The sequence below is a fragment of the Harpia harpyja genome, chromosome 5 (genome assembly GCF_026419915.1).
Source record: "Harpia harpyja isolate bHarHar1 chromosome 5, bHarHar1 primary haplotype, whole genome shotgun sequence".
Taxonomy (NCBI): Eukaryota; Metazoa; Chordata; class Aves; order Accipitriformes; family Accipitridae; genus Harpia; species Harpia harpyja.
In genome coordinates this window covers 9,208,366-9,223,788 of record NC_068944.1, presented here as the reverse complement: position 1 = coordinate 9,223,788, position 15,423 = coordinate 9,208,366, and the positions used below count along the sequence as shown (strand labels likewise).

The following is a 15,423-nucleotide window of genomic DNA, read 5'->3' as shown; positions in this document are numbered from 1 at the left end:
TAAGTGTAAGTAAGCTTTCCTTACCTTAAAAATTGTTTTGATTGTTGTGGAGTTTAAAACAAACAAGCAATAAAACTGGCCGAAGACTAGACAGAATGTAACAAAGGTTAAAAAGATTCATAATAACGAATATGAATTAAAGTTCTAAAATACCTATAGTGGACAGGGAAGTTAAATATATAATAGAAAATGAATGGCTAGCAGCTTTAACAGAATTCATAAGGATTTCTAAAAATGTGTGCGGAGAAAAAGGAATCCTAATAGTGATTCATTCCCTGGAAGATGAATTCAATAGTAATGATGTGTGATAAGGTATGCTTAATGAATATTTTTGTCCTATATTTGTATAGAGATGGAATAACGCATTCACGTCTTGCCAAACAGTGAAATGCAGCTGATCCCAACTGTAAGAGAGCTCTTGAAAACCCTGTCAAGACAAGCTGTTGTCTGGTAATTTGCATGCAGGAGTTTTAGTAATTGATTTAGAAGTTGTCTGGACTGCTGGACTTAATTGTTGATATTTATTGGAATTCTGGCAAAGCTCCACTTAAGATATAAAGAGGCCATATGGGAAAAGAGAAAGTGGAACAACTTTAGTGATTACAGAGCTATTACTGTAATTTCTATCCTAAGCAAATTAATGAAATGGCTGATACATGAACTCAGGCAATAAATGACAAAAAAGAAAAAAAAACGATAGCAATATAATTCAACATGCTATTATTTTTTTTCAGTGAGATTGCAAGACTGAATAAAGATAATCATATTTATGCAGCTTGCTTGGATTTCTCAGTAGTGTTTGTCTTAATACTGCACGGTATTGTTATTTAAAAATAGTATGTTACAAAATCAATACAACAAATTCAAACCGATTGAAATCTAAGTGATAGATCTCAATGTACAACTATTAATGAGAAGCTATTGAAGAAAAGGATACGTTTCTAAAAACTCCTAACCAAATGCTGTCTTATATTTGTACATTGACTTGAAGGAGGCCATAACATCATGGCTGAAAATGATGCAGAGGAAGCAAAGGTGGAGAATGGTAAACTATTAATAGATGTCATTTTCATAAAGCAGTAAGATTTTTAGAAAAGTCACAGCAATTCGGCCAAACTCAGGGTAGTTTGCCTAGAAATAAAGGCGTCATGCCATTTTAGAGAAAGAGGGATAACATATATGCAAGACCCACCAAGGTTCAAAGTTTGGAAGTCAGAGCTAACTTAGTGATTAGAGAGCCTCAGGAAGCAGAGGATTCTTTCAGACTTGAAATTAAGATTGAACATTACCCCAAAGTTATATTTTTAGTTGAATTAATACTTTATTTGGCTCCATAAATCAATTATGGAGTTGTGTTGTGCAGTACGTCAACTGTAGTGACCAAAACAGAACGCTGGAATATGAATCATTCAAAGGAATTAAATTTCTTATTCTTGGCGACCTTTACCGAGTCCTGTGATGTATATGCATCAGTTTTTCCACCTCCACCATGAAATACAAAGTTTTCATCCTTAGCAAGTTTAGCTAAGGACCATACCTTAAAAACTGTGTCTCAGAAGTGACCAGTAATATTAGTTACAGCATAAAAAACGCCCTCAGTTAACACAGGGTAAAAGTAGGGTTTGATACACAAAGCAACAGCCAAACTGAAAATATACGTTGGCCTTGAAAACCTGTTTCTCAGTAGCTGAATAACAGGTAACTGTAATAATATGTCAGCAACACAATGAAACTTCCAACATATGTACACCTTGAGTCTAATGTTAATTAAATGCATTATCAGGAAGAAAGGAATCAAACTGTAGACGAGGCTAGTGTGTGTGGTTAATAAGCAAAGCGCTCTAGAGGAGTGCAATCCATCCTTAACCTGGTATTTTCCCAGCTGAGATCAGAAAAATAATTCATACCCCTCAGAAAGATGTTAGCGCACTCACTAATAATGCACCCTGGCAAGTTTAAGATTGTGTGATTTCTATCATCCTTTGGAATATCTGAAATAAAGGTACTTTTCAACCATGTTTACATCATCAGAAGTCAAAAGCTAGACATACTGCAACCGATGGTCACCATGTACACACAGACAGACCTTGAACTTGTATGTAGCCTTTTAGGAGCTGAACCTGAGATGGGAAAAACCTGAGTTCTTAATGTCTGGTGGGACTTGGCCAGGGTCACTAAGAAGACTAACACTATAACTAAGCCAAGATTTAGGATGGTCGTCTTCCTATTATTCTCTGGTCACCAGTCCTGAGGAATCTGAATCCAATAACTGAGAAGCCTTCATGAAGTTAGCAAGCATTTCCTCACATCCCTTCGAAGGCAATCGAAGAATCGTGAATCTGACTTTTAATGTTTGCTTACTTTAATACAGAAGGAACCTGTGCATCCTGGCGAGTAATGCCTTCCCTTATTTTTCCTTGCCTTGCCTTCCCTGCCCTTTCCTGCCCTTCTGTGCTTTATCCTACCCCGAGTGATTTATTCACTGCATCAGTGCGTTTAAGTCATCAGAATGGACAGTATTGCTTTATATCTTCAAGCCAAAAAAGAAAAATACTTTTTTATGTTAACCCAACTTTTTGTATTGTCATTTTGAGACAACAAGAGGTCACTGTAAATAATTTTCACCTGAGTGAATCATTAAGCCATTTCACCTTAAATATTGCATTGTACTGTAATTAGCAATACTAGCTCTTTAAATGTTAAATTAGAGATAAGTGTTTTGTTATTACAAACTGCAGAATTTCATATTAGATAAAAGTTCATAAAATCATACAGCAGCATGAGAGGTTCTGTTTTTTGTTCTAAATGCAAAGTATGTGTGGGGTACAGAAACATCTTTGGTTATGAGATAAAATGCATCAATCCTGTTGTCCTCATATAACTCACCATAGCAATTATTTAAGTGATTCAGAAGAGTATCTTCCTTTTCATATGTAGCGATTTGTGTGATAAAAGGGCACTGGAGTAATAAAAAGTGTATATTTTACTGGTGGTTATGAAACACTGTGTGCCTGAAATAAGTATAGTGAGTAATGCCAAATAGCATTTGCAAACTTAAACAAATTGACTCACATATCTTGTAGAAAACAGTCCAAGATACGTGCCAACAAACCAATCTAGGGCAAAGGACTAGTGAGAACGAATGCAGCTTGATTACTATGCAGCACGACTCAAACTTGAAAGAAACTTCAAATAAAATTACCTGAGAATGTAGTTTTTAAATGTTATTTTTCCTCTTTAATTTTTAATTGAAAACATTATTGAAGTTATTTTTGCAAAAAGCCCCCACCATTTATTTGAATCTTTCAATATTTTTAACGGAATTTTAATTTGATTTGTTCATTTACACTGCTTTAAGTGAACCAAACGTATTTACTTGTTTACTTTTCAAACAGAACCACAGAGAAAAATGTCTTAAGCACTTGTATAAGGAACACTGGCAAATTCTAACTGGAAGAACATGAACTGTTCAAAATTTCTATACAAGGACATTGGAAAGTAACGAAAGTATGGAAAACATCATTGTTCCATTTAATAAATTATCTAAGAAAAATCTTGTAAAATTAAATTTGCAAAGTGAAAAATACTCTCCCAAGTAGGAATTTATTGACAGATATGTCAAACCAGTAATAAAGTAATATACTAGAAAAGGGATGAAAAGTTAAGAACTTCATCCCTAAAGATAAATAAATGACCTAACCGATACAAACCATCATTACACAGAATGAAAATGTTGCAATAAAGTTAAATACCTTGTCAGCAACTGGGTACTAAAGCCACACTTTCCAATTTAGCAGTATCTCTTTGAAAGATTTGGCTTAAAACAGAGACGAAATCAGAAACTGGCACTATGCAGCTTAGGAAGAATCAAAGAAAGAAGACAAGTAAGAATTTCAGAAGCTCCCAGCTCACCGTGGGGGCTTGCAGACAGCCCCTGCAGATGGGTACAGGGGCTCTGGCAGCCTGAAGGAGCCCTTGCTCCCTCTTACTTGCAGCCAGCTGTTTTGAGCTGGACTAGTTCATCGGTCTGCAAAGCAGCTCCACATACGATGTACTGGTACAATTTTGGGTGGCGTGCTGTGTTTTTGCATAAAACATGATTTTTTTTTTTATGCCACTGGACAGTTATATCTTACTGTCAAACTGTGGCCCCAGTGCTGGTCAGTGTCACAGCTCCTAACTGCTGGCGTCCTTGCCTTCAAAACACAAATCTCTCGATGCTGTGCTACGTGCTGAGGTTACTGTGAATCCAGAGCCACTCGGAGCTGAGATGTGGAATCTCTCCTAATTCCTGATCCCTTTGTGGGGGATCAAGTATGTCCTAGCTCTTGATTTCACAGCCTGCTTGGACTTTCTCTGAAAAATAGGCATCTACACCTAAAGTTGCCTTTTTTTTTTTTTTTTTTCCTTTTTTAAATGGGAAAGTGGGAAGGCTTCCTTTTGGCTACTAGCTCCAGAATGAGAGCTCTCACCCAGGAACTGGAGACATGCAGTGCTAGTGCCTTCTCTGCCTGAAGGCACTCCCCAGCACACCAGCCTGACCACGAAGTTACTGACTGTTTAGAATTAAAAAAAAAAAAAGAGCCCTTATCCCTTCCTTTTGAACTCTGTATCACGTATTTAAAGGTCTTGCAGCCTGAAAAAAAGCAGCGTGAAAAGCAGCAGGGCTCTGCAGCCCAGCAGAGCAGGCATTCGCTGTGGAGAGGGAAGACGCGTACTCCGGGCACCAGCATCTCCCTCTCCGCCGCTTGCCCCAGGGCAGCAGCACCAACCACCCCGACCCGCTCCTTCATGGGTGTCCTAACGAACAGGCATGTGACGAACCCACAGAACAGATTGAACCCTTCGGGCAGTGTAAAGTAATGTTTATCTAGGCTTAGCATCCAGATGGGGCTCAGCTCAAGATAGGTGTCCAGCTGGTCAGTACTGTCAAAATCAGATGTTTTTAAAACCTTCAGGCTTAGGAGCTTTTAATCACTAATAGTCACCTTTACAGGGTTTGGGGATTTTTTCTGAAACTATCAAGGCTCAGGATTCCTGGTTCCCGAGGTCCATTTTAGTAATGAAATCGTTTTGTGGAGATGGGCCTCAGTGACAAAAGGGTTATTTTGATTCAGGCTCCAAATTAACCTTGCGTCTCCTGTGACTGCTCCTGAAAGACATTTGCAACTCAGAGGCAAACATCTAGAATAACTTAGTCCCACCTTTTTGGAGAACCTAAAGGAATTCAGATGATCAGGCTTCTTTATTTATGGAATTGTCTCATTCATAGACCCATCTTTTCACTATGGAATTTCTTGGTTTGCGGTGTATCTATAGTATTCAGCTTAAGTGCTATTAATGTCTTATTTATTTTACGTATGCATATATCCACATACTACCACCTAATGAACTTTAGAACAGATCCAATTACAAAAGATGTATTCAAGGAAGTTTTAACTCTGTCCCAGCCATTCGGAAAGCAAATATAATTCAGTTCATGCCTCTCAGTAATTAGAAGCTGAAGTCAGTATTGTGTAGAACAAGCTATGCTTACCATCAGCAGCCCTTTATAAGCGTAGACAATCCCAAGCCAAATTGTCATGTGAGTGTTTTCGCAGTGCTCCAAGATTGGTCGGATGGAGATATCTCTGCCCGCAGGGTCCGGCTGCAAAAATAAAAGGTGAAATATTTGGATTCAGATTTCATTTGTATTCATTTGTACCACCTCAGAGGTACTTAAATCTACTCTCAGTAGATTGAGGATGGGTAGAATGCAGAGTATTTAAAGTAACTTGTAATGACTGCAGACCCATGAACCTGCAAAGGGATACAGTGAAAAGTAAAGATCTGAGGGAAAAAACTGCATGATAGCTACCACCAGGTGAGGTCACCTCTACTGCAACCAGAAAGAAAATGTCTGAAGTCACTCTGTCTTTAACAGTGTCAGTCACATTTATCAGCTTTAGGACATCTAATTTTTCTACAAGGCAAACAGCTTGAATGCACAGGCATGAGAAGAAATGTACTTAAAGTCATCCTTCCTTTCACCTGCGGTTCTTGTGTCACTGGCAAATGGCTGATAAACAATGTATGAAGCAATGCTGTGTTTCAGGTGTTTTTTCATTGATAACCATGAGCTAAATCAAAGGCCATTTACTATGGAAACTACAGCAGCAGCTTAGAAGAGAGTATAAATCATCAAAAATCTGGAAAAAATGTCCTTTAGAGCAAGTGAATGTCTACACAAAATTTAATACTGCTGGAAGCTTTGTAGCTTTCCATTTATTTTGAAAAGGAGATTGTATGAAAGTGCAGAATCAAGAGGGCTTGCAGACTATCAGGACTGTTTGTATGAGGGAGAAGTTAGAATTAAGACTCAGAGAAACCTGCAAGAACAACCCCCCACCTCCTTGGCCTTTAATTTTTTAAAGCAGGAGAAAAAACAGTTGACACAAAGAGCAAACAGGTACTAGCTACTATGCTGCCTACAATTAGAATATATATTAGGGTCTGGTCAAACTGCTTTTTAATGGTGTCCATTGATAAGAACACAAGGTGCTTCTCATATGTGATTCTAAAAGATCCTGTTTTAGTTAGATACCGCAGATTACTCCTGGTGGCTGTTCTGAGCTGTGTGTACCTACAGCCTGTTTTGCTTTACAGAAAACACTGAAATACTGAAAGCTATTTTTCCTTTCTACTTTGAAACAGCAGATCTGAGCTTCAGCTAAACTAAGATCAACCCAGACACAACATTCTGTACCTGGTTGTCCCAGTGGGCTTTGCAATTTCCCTTTTTGATGAATAACACATGTAAAATGTCTCATGCAGAAGTATAGTGATTAATATATGAGATAAGGAAAAATCATATTTTTACCAACTGAAATGTAGAATTGTATGTGGAAGGACTTTAGAGAGATCTGAATAATTTCCTAAAGCTTATTCTTGCTGCATCTGATGCTGGTATGAATTTTGCTACTGATTTCAGTGGCCACAGCATTAATCCACAACTCAGTTCCTTCCATCAGTCTTTTTTTATGTGAGGCATTGCCCCTGACCTCATACGCTGTAAAAAATTAATGTAACAAATAAGGAGGTAGATGCGGGGATGGCGGGGACACACACACAACGACACACGTGACACCAAACAACCTTGTGGAAAGCACTGCACAGTCAAAGGATTCACGATTTTCTTTGCAAATCCTGCAGGACACAAGACATCAACATTTAAAACCTTTTCCTATCCTGGACTTCCCTAGAAACCCTGAAGAGGAGAATGAAGATCTTGAAAAAAAGTGTCCTAAAATAAGATAAGATAAAAACCAAGAAGGCAGTATTAACTCTCCCAGAGAGCTTATGACTCCACCCTAATGGTTGCTGATGGCAAGCAAAGAACCATTAGCTGAAAAATTGAAATGACTGCAAACATTAAGTGGCATCACAGCATTTAAGATGCTACGAATGTTTGTCTGGGGATCAGCTGAACTACCTCATTCTCCCCCATCAATGACAAAAGCCCAATGGTAAAATTTAGGTGCACAGATGAGAAAGTACCCTTTAATGCCAAAGTTACAACCTGCTATGTTCAACATCATTTTTGACTAGTACAAAGTAAAGTTCACACGACAAATCATTCCAATATAGCCCCGAATGTGTAACTGATGTGTGAACAGGACTGTACTACAGAGACATTTTTCAGAAATTCTAAACTACATCTGAGCCTGCTATAAAGATACTTTTTTTTTTTCATCTCTTGAGTTACAGTATGCCAACAGTTGCATCCCTCATGGTCTGGAATTATGGAAGTTACATAAAATTTAAGCTTGTGGTCATCAGAATGTCTCTTTTATTTTTTTTTTTCCTTTCACACCAGGGAGTCAGCACAGGACTGTCTCTTCATTTCCCCAGCTCTACATTCTTTCTGCCATGTGTTCCCTCTATTTCAGTTTTGTACTTTTGTGAAACAAGAAAGTGTATAAATAATGTAGACTTCCACTTGGTGCAATGGACAATGTCATGCGGTTTATTTCCATTGTCCCTGGACTGAAACCTCTACTCAGTCTGAAGGATTCCACCACTATTAACCAACTATGAGTAATTGGAATTACTCCTTATTTTGAAGAATATTACTGAAGTGAGAACTCCTGTTTGGTCAGTGGCAGATTATATTTTTATTTTCACAAAGTGGTTATTCTCTAATGCAAATTTGCTTCAAAATTGTTTTCACATACTATTAGAGAGAAAGAGGTTGCATCATTTCCTTAGCAGGAAGATTGCCAGATTTTATAAGGCAATGATAGTTTAAAAGTTATGTTAATTAAATAAAACAGTGTATTCAGATTTTCTATGTGAGATAAGAAAATCTTGTGAAGTGCTCTAGGGGGAGCAGGAAAAGAGAGAAAACTGATTGCAGCATCAGCAAAAGTGTAGATGGGGCAGCACTTCTTTCAAAGGACTTTCCAGATCTGCAAGGTGGCAGTATTTTAAACAAAAATTTGCTGATATCTTGTGCATGTGGAGTTAAGTGTTGGCAGGTAGCAGTAATTTTACAGTGAACTGATTTTGCTGATTACTTATGGCTACTGCAGAATGACATTCCTGGTTTACTGCTTTTAATTTGCCATTCTGTTTCTTCACAGATTTTGCATGAATTAACTAATCATAGCAAAAATCTGGGTTAAAAAAACATATGATATTTTCTGATGTCAAAAGAATTTTTAAAAACTCTACAATTACAGCTGAATGGAGCACTTCACTGACCTCTCTAATCATCCACCATTTGTGCACTTTGTTACTGCTTTAGAGAGGATGACAACATAAATGCTACCACTGATTATGTATGTACTGGAAATTTGCCCTTTCCTTTTATAGAAAACAATCTAAATGCCCTTCAGATGTCACTCTCAAAAGCCTGAAGACCTCCTATCCTGTGATTAGGCTGAAGCTTTCCTACCTCTTCTGAAACCTAATAAGGTTTCTGACATTGACATCAATTTCTGGAGTGTTTTCAGCAGTTGAACATAAACAGTTCAATCTGTTCACTTCATACAGGAGTTGTGTGTCATCACCAGTGAAATGCTTGTTTTACATGAGATCTGCTAGGTCTAGAAAGCAACCCAAACCAGTAAAAAGATTACCTACAGAATGTTTATATCCCCTCTCTGTGCATGTTCAAATTATTATTAGTCAATTTTGTAGCTTTGTCACCTTTTCATTTTCTTTGCTCCTCAGTCTGCTGGTGGGCTGGCAGATCCTCCTCGTAGTAGGCGAGCGATGCCTTAGGTGGGTACTGCCAGAGGGAGGAGTGAAGCTTAAAACCACCTGGAACCAGCAGGAAAATTTGCAGGAGGGACCCTGGCAGGGGCAATGACAGAGACCGTCGAGTGCCTCCTGCCTTCCTACACCTCCTCCGAATAACTGAGCAGCAATGAGACTCTTGGTTCCTTCACCTTTCTGTGGTTTACAATACAAAACTACAGGCTCGGATTAAACTGCTTTCCAGAGTGGCCCATGTTAGGGAAGCAGAAAGGCCATGCTTCAAGTGCAAGTGCAGTTTTTGTTGAACAATTATCTGCAATTCCTTTAAGGGTCTGGTTCCACTTGAGTAAACAAATGCATGCAGTGTAATGGACAGCTTTCCTTGTCTCGGGCTAAGGTGTGGGAAGATGGGGCAAATCACCCTGAGGTACCTGTGCTTTCTGGACAGCATGTTATTTGATCCATATAAAGACAGCTCTCATCTCCTTTTTTTCGTCTCTAACTACAATTTCTTAGTTGCTATTATACTAGCCAAATCCCTTTGGAAAAGACCCCGTGCAGTGGGGAGATATTTGTACGACAATTAATGTATCATTGACTTATTTTATGTCTTTATTGCCATTCCTTCTCTACAGCTCCACATAGGTCTTAAAAAAAGGAGAAAGGGTCCATGTTCCACGAGGCATTTCATCCAGCAAATGTCTGTGAAGAACAGACTGGGCCACCACACAGTATCCAAAAGTCCTTGACCTTCCTAAGGTGGTACTTCTAGGTGGTCACCTTTTCAGGTCCTGTTGCCAGAACACCAGATGATCCTTATTTACAGAGTTGTGGTGCTGCTCTGTAACACAGCTCACAGGTGGACAATCTCAGCAAGCTTTCTAAGAAACTTTGCAGCAGATTTCCAATGTGACATTTCGTCATTTCTGCAGCTGCATTTTCATTGGTGAAAAAACCAGAACATTAGGCCTCAGTCTTTTCCAAAGACGGATATGAAACATAAGGTAAATAGTTGCAGCTTCAGTTTACTAGGTTTAAAATAAACTGTGCGGTTCTCATATTATAGGAAAATACAGGACCATACTCTTCTGTCACACTGTTAAAATGGTCTTCATATACCATCCCACTCTCTGTTTTATCTTCCCTTTAAATGGCTTCCATCTAACTGGCATAATGACTGTATACTATCGCTAGTCTACAGCATGAATTAGACAACTCTGGCATTTTTAATTTGGCACATTTAACAGTCATATGGAGCTCAAATGTGATTCCTTATCTGAAAACCCAGCCTTTGCTAAATTACAAGATCATCCTTACTTCTTTTTAAATTCTTTTTTTTTTCCAAGGATAACTATAGTTAGTTTATACTATAAATTCTGTAAGAAATTAAATTTACTTGCATGTTGTAACAGGCCCTCCTCTGTGCTAAACTGCATATCCGAATAGAAAGGTATCCCACAAAAGGGTTTAAACAGTTTTCACATGCAGTATATTGTAGCCAGGCTCTCAATTACTGACGAAAAGAGAAAAAGAAAGATCAGAGGCTGTCTACTTTTCAATTACTTAATAATTTGATGTATATTTAGAGAAAAAACAACTGTGATATGAAAAAAAGATTTGTCAGGAGACGGATCCCTTTTTTTTCATGTTTATTACTTTGTGTGGTCATACCTTCCATGAATACAAAATGGCAGATGCAATACCAAGCTGGGTTAGCTCACTTGGAGTGTCTTCCAATTAAAAATTTGGTAGGCAACCCAGAATAAAAGCTTGTTTGTCTGAGCTTGGGTTTAGGTGCGTTATGAATTACATTGTATGTTGTATAGTAGCTCAGCCGAGTACAAAACTGTTACTGGATTCTTGCAGTCCAGTGACCAATTTAATTTCCCTTCAAGATTAATTGAGAAGTTTCATCATTTCTGTAATAGTCTAATGATCCAGGAGAGTGATTATTTAAAGACTTTCTTCACATATTTTTCTTTGATTCAGAGTCATGGGACAATTTGATCATGGAACAGAAAATCAGCTTTTAATAGGTAAGCACAGTACTATTTCATATAGTAAGAGCTGTTTTCCAGTATGGAAATGCAGGATTCTGTTAATAAAAGCAGGCTTTCAACTAAATAACTATCCTTACACCTGGCCACTCCATGACTGCTGCCAGAGAAATGAGAAACATGATTCTTCTGACTTTAGGAGAAGGTAAGTCCAAGGTTCTGAGCAACCATAATGCCCATGGCATCCAGTGTGCACATTTGATGTTCTCTCATGCAGGTCCCAAGGAGAAGATTATTTTAGACTTGAATTTAGATTTGCTTTTTTCAAATAGTTTAAATAATGTTATTTATATTTGTAAAAACATTTACAATTGATGATTTATGAATACACAACTGCAGCAAGATAGAATGCTATATCAGTTCCCATCTGAATAGAAAAACTTCTCATAAGGATCAAAAGTTTAGGAATGTTACTTTTTTTAATCTGAGGTGGAAGACAAAATTTTATTTCATGAAATAGTTACAACTGCTTCAGCCCCCAATCTGTGGATTTACTTAGTTTGTACCAGAATAACAGATTAATGCTCATGGCACTATTGGAAAGGGATCTGTTACCTCATTTCTGTAGATGAGCAGTCGTCATATGAAGGTTAGGCAAATTGCCTAGGAAATCTGAGAGGAATTCAGCCTATTCTGCTTTACTTTTTTGAGTTAGAAAAAACATATTCCTTTCTGATAACTATGATCGATATAAAAATTCTCACTCCAGTTTTTATTGCTCCAGAGAGAGAAGCAGTTTTCTACAGTAAATTTCTAATTAGAAATTAAAATTAGGAATTTCTAAAATTCTAATTCTAATTAGAAATTTTAATTAGAAATTTACTGGAAAAAAATGTTGAAGAAAACTTTCTCTATCTGAATCTTTTTTTCTTTGGAAAAGGACCAATTTCAATAAATTTAATGACTTGAAATCATATTTAAAACCAGTTTTGCAATTCTTTATGATGTCCCCCTGCAAAGTTTTTTAAAATGAAAATGTGTGATTTTTAGATTGTAACTAACTTTTAAACCAGTATTTATTTATATTAATTATACAGATTGAAAACAAATTACTGGCATTTCAAATTGATGCAAACAACAACAACAAAAAATTGGCTCTGTGTTTTATGAAAGTTTTAGAAAAGTTAAGTTCATCCTAATTTGAAACAGAGAAGATTCCAGCCACTTCAAATACGTTAATGAATGAGGCTAAGGATTGCTCTTGAAGTTTCCAGTGGTTCCACAGTGGTGGTGAGTACTGCAGCAATGCAGTATAGCAGTGTTATTTTAAACTATAAACCCACTGGTTAGGCTCAGGTGGGAACTGTGCGGGACAGAAGTCAGCCCTGGGGCCAGTACGCCCTTTCTTCCCAAACCCACGACAGGAGTGGCTTGGTGGAGTTCTCCAGAGGAGGATTTGCACAGAGCTGTGGTAGGAAGTGTTTCAGGATGCAAGGTTTCTCACGTAGATCTGAATACACACCCCCTGTCCCTGTGACGTGAAGTAAAGGATATCTTTAGGTTATCCAGGGTGATTACAGGGTATTTTCTGCTTCATTCATTTTCTTGTTATACTGAAATTCAGCTTCCCACCCCACCTCGGTCAATGGACTGGACTTAAGCATTATCTGGCTTCACAAAAACTTCAAAATTTAAACTCTTCCAACAGTTCAGAAAAAATCCTGTGTACATTGTAACTCCTAAAAAAAATCTTCATTCCAAGTGGCATTTTAGCACAGCATACACATGGGACAGCAATTCTGTAACGGTTGGCTAGCTAGAAATCATCACACGATGAAATGACATTTGCTGGAATACCAACATGTATATCCCTATTTTTTTATCTGGTCACTTTTTTTTCAATTTGGTTTTCTAAAACACAAAAAAGATGTACCATATAAACCAAGGAAAAAAGTATTAACACATTTTGGGGCTTCAAGGGTATTAATGTAGATATTTTACATCACTCAACTTGCTACAAACACAGAATCCGGGTCTAACTTTACAAGTGGATGGAAACAAAGACAGACAGACAGAAAAAAAAAGAAAACATCTTAGAGATAACCACTGTAATTCCTACTACCCCAAAACAATAAGGTCTCGTAATATAGTCACGGTGATAGTCACAGTGTAATATCTTTAAAACAAACCTACTTTCTAGCTCCCCATCTCTCTTGTACAAATAATTCCATAAAGCAGTAAACATACATCCTGTAAGTTAGTGTGATTGAAAAATGATAAAATGCCAGAAGAGTTATTTATAAGCTCTTGTATTGTGAATGTGTCCATACATTTACTTGTAAAGAAAATCTCACAGCAACATTATTTATAACATCACTTTACCTAATGATTTTTATTTTGCTGTTGTGGTGCTTCATTTTTATTTAAATGAAACTGGTTTTTGAGATCCAAAAGATTTCTTGGTATTTTTATTACTATCACCCCCTAATCCAAGCAGTTTCATTTATTTGCATTAACTTAAAATACAAAATAATAGATTAGACTGAGGAAAGAAACCCCTGTGATCCCTGCAAACAAATGCAGACTAGTAATGAAAGGGAAAAGGTAAAAATTCTCTTGTATCATGAAGTGTTTCAAACAACTGTGACTAAGTCTTCCCACTCTGCACTCAGCAATCTCTTCAGTAGAAATTTTACATCATATTATTTCCTTGGAGAATGTTGCCCCAATTACATATCTAGGGACTGCATAATGAAACGTTTCTGTGTATGTGCATGGAGGCAGCGGGACAAAAGTGTTACAAAGACTTAATAAAGCATTCTCAGCAGTAGAACATTTGTTTTTCTTTGAAGGGAGGGCAAAAGGCTAAGCTATGTAAGAAAAGCGGGTTAGAGGAATGAAGACCTTTGTTACTACCCAGACCCTCCTGCATTGCACAGATTCTTCCAGAAACGTGCACTTCTTGGTATCAGCTTCACAAACTGAGGAAAAGTATATTCCCCTCCATTCCTGTGAAGCTGCCCAGACTTGTGGCTGACAAGCTGGACATGCAGTTGCTTCTAGTTTTTTTTCCTTTTTCTAACTAGATTTCCTGCTACGCTGGAGACCATGCCAGCCACTCTTCTTGGTTGCTGGAGCAATTCAATACCTCCTTGCTTACGGTAATGGAAACAGACAGCGTTAATGTGGAAGGATGGCAAATGCATAAGGGAGAACAGTAGAGCAAAAATGCAGAGGACAGCCATAGACAAACTGTTAGGGTGGCCCCAGCAGGAACCAAGATAGAGGCTTTTTTTGCAGATAATTTTCTAGCAGGTAGGCTTTGAGTTGTAAGGAAGAATATGACTTCTCGTTCTTTTTGTGGCACTTAGAGAAACAGGATTTAGCACTTTTCCGGTAAATAAGCCAGATTTGTACCCAATAGATAACAGAATCTATCATCGGTTGCTCCTCCCAACAAGAAAAACTCTCAGGTTCTCAATTATGCCCAGCTATTTGGGCCAAGGAAGGCAAGAATCTCACCTCTATAATTGTCTTATATTTTCTGTTTAGTGCTATAATTCCTTTGATTTATGGATTCTGACAAAATTTATTACTATGCCTATTTGCATTGCAGTGACAACAGCAAATGGACACTGTCTTCATGCAGAAAGTGAAAAATTCATTCCTTAAGAGGATTTAAAAACATACATATGAGGGGTGGGAGAAGAGAGAAGCATAAAGTAGGATTGCATGACATTTTCAGAGGTAAATATCAGTGGAGACCACTGTCCCCCTATGCAGGCACTGTGGCAAATAAAAAGGATTACTTCTCAACTTGAAGGACATTTTAATTTCCTCACCTGTTATTTTATACTCTCCAAAATGGTTACATGATGGTCCATCAATGCACTACTGGAGGATTTTGTTGCTAAATTTATGACTGTGCTAAGACATAATTCAGAAACTGTTGTATTAAGTGGAGGTCTTTCCTTTGTTTTCAGAAATTTTGAGCAAATCTTTAATTCGTAAATGTTAAGGCTAGCTTAATAAGAATATTCTCATAATTACATCACAATAGTTGTAGCACCTAAATCTCCTCCAAAGTGTTTTTAGAATTAGGTGATTCAACTTCCCCATCACAAAAGTTGCTCTGTCTAAAATCACCTCCTAATTTCTTGTTGACAGTCAAATATAAGGTGCATCT

General features: G+C 37.6%; 1 protein-coding gene across 4 annotated transcripts in view; it reads right to left on the bottom strand.

The window, feature by feature from the left end:
• The window catches only part of GABBR2 (gamma-aminobutyric acid type B receptor subunit 2), a 490,947-nt gene that overhangs the window by 35,986 nt on the left and 439,538 nt on the right, over positions 1 to 15,423 (bottom strand). For all 4 annotated transcript variants that reach the window (XM_052787480.1, XM_052787483.1, XM_052787481.1 and 1 more), the window contains one exon: positions 5,537 to 5,647. In XM_052787480.1, the coding sequence (XP_052643440.1) occupies positions 5,537 to 5,647 (111 nt within the window). The remainder of the gene's footprint in view (positions 1 to 5,536; positions 5,648 to 15,423) is intronic.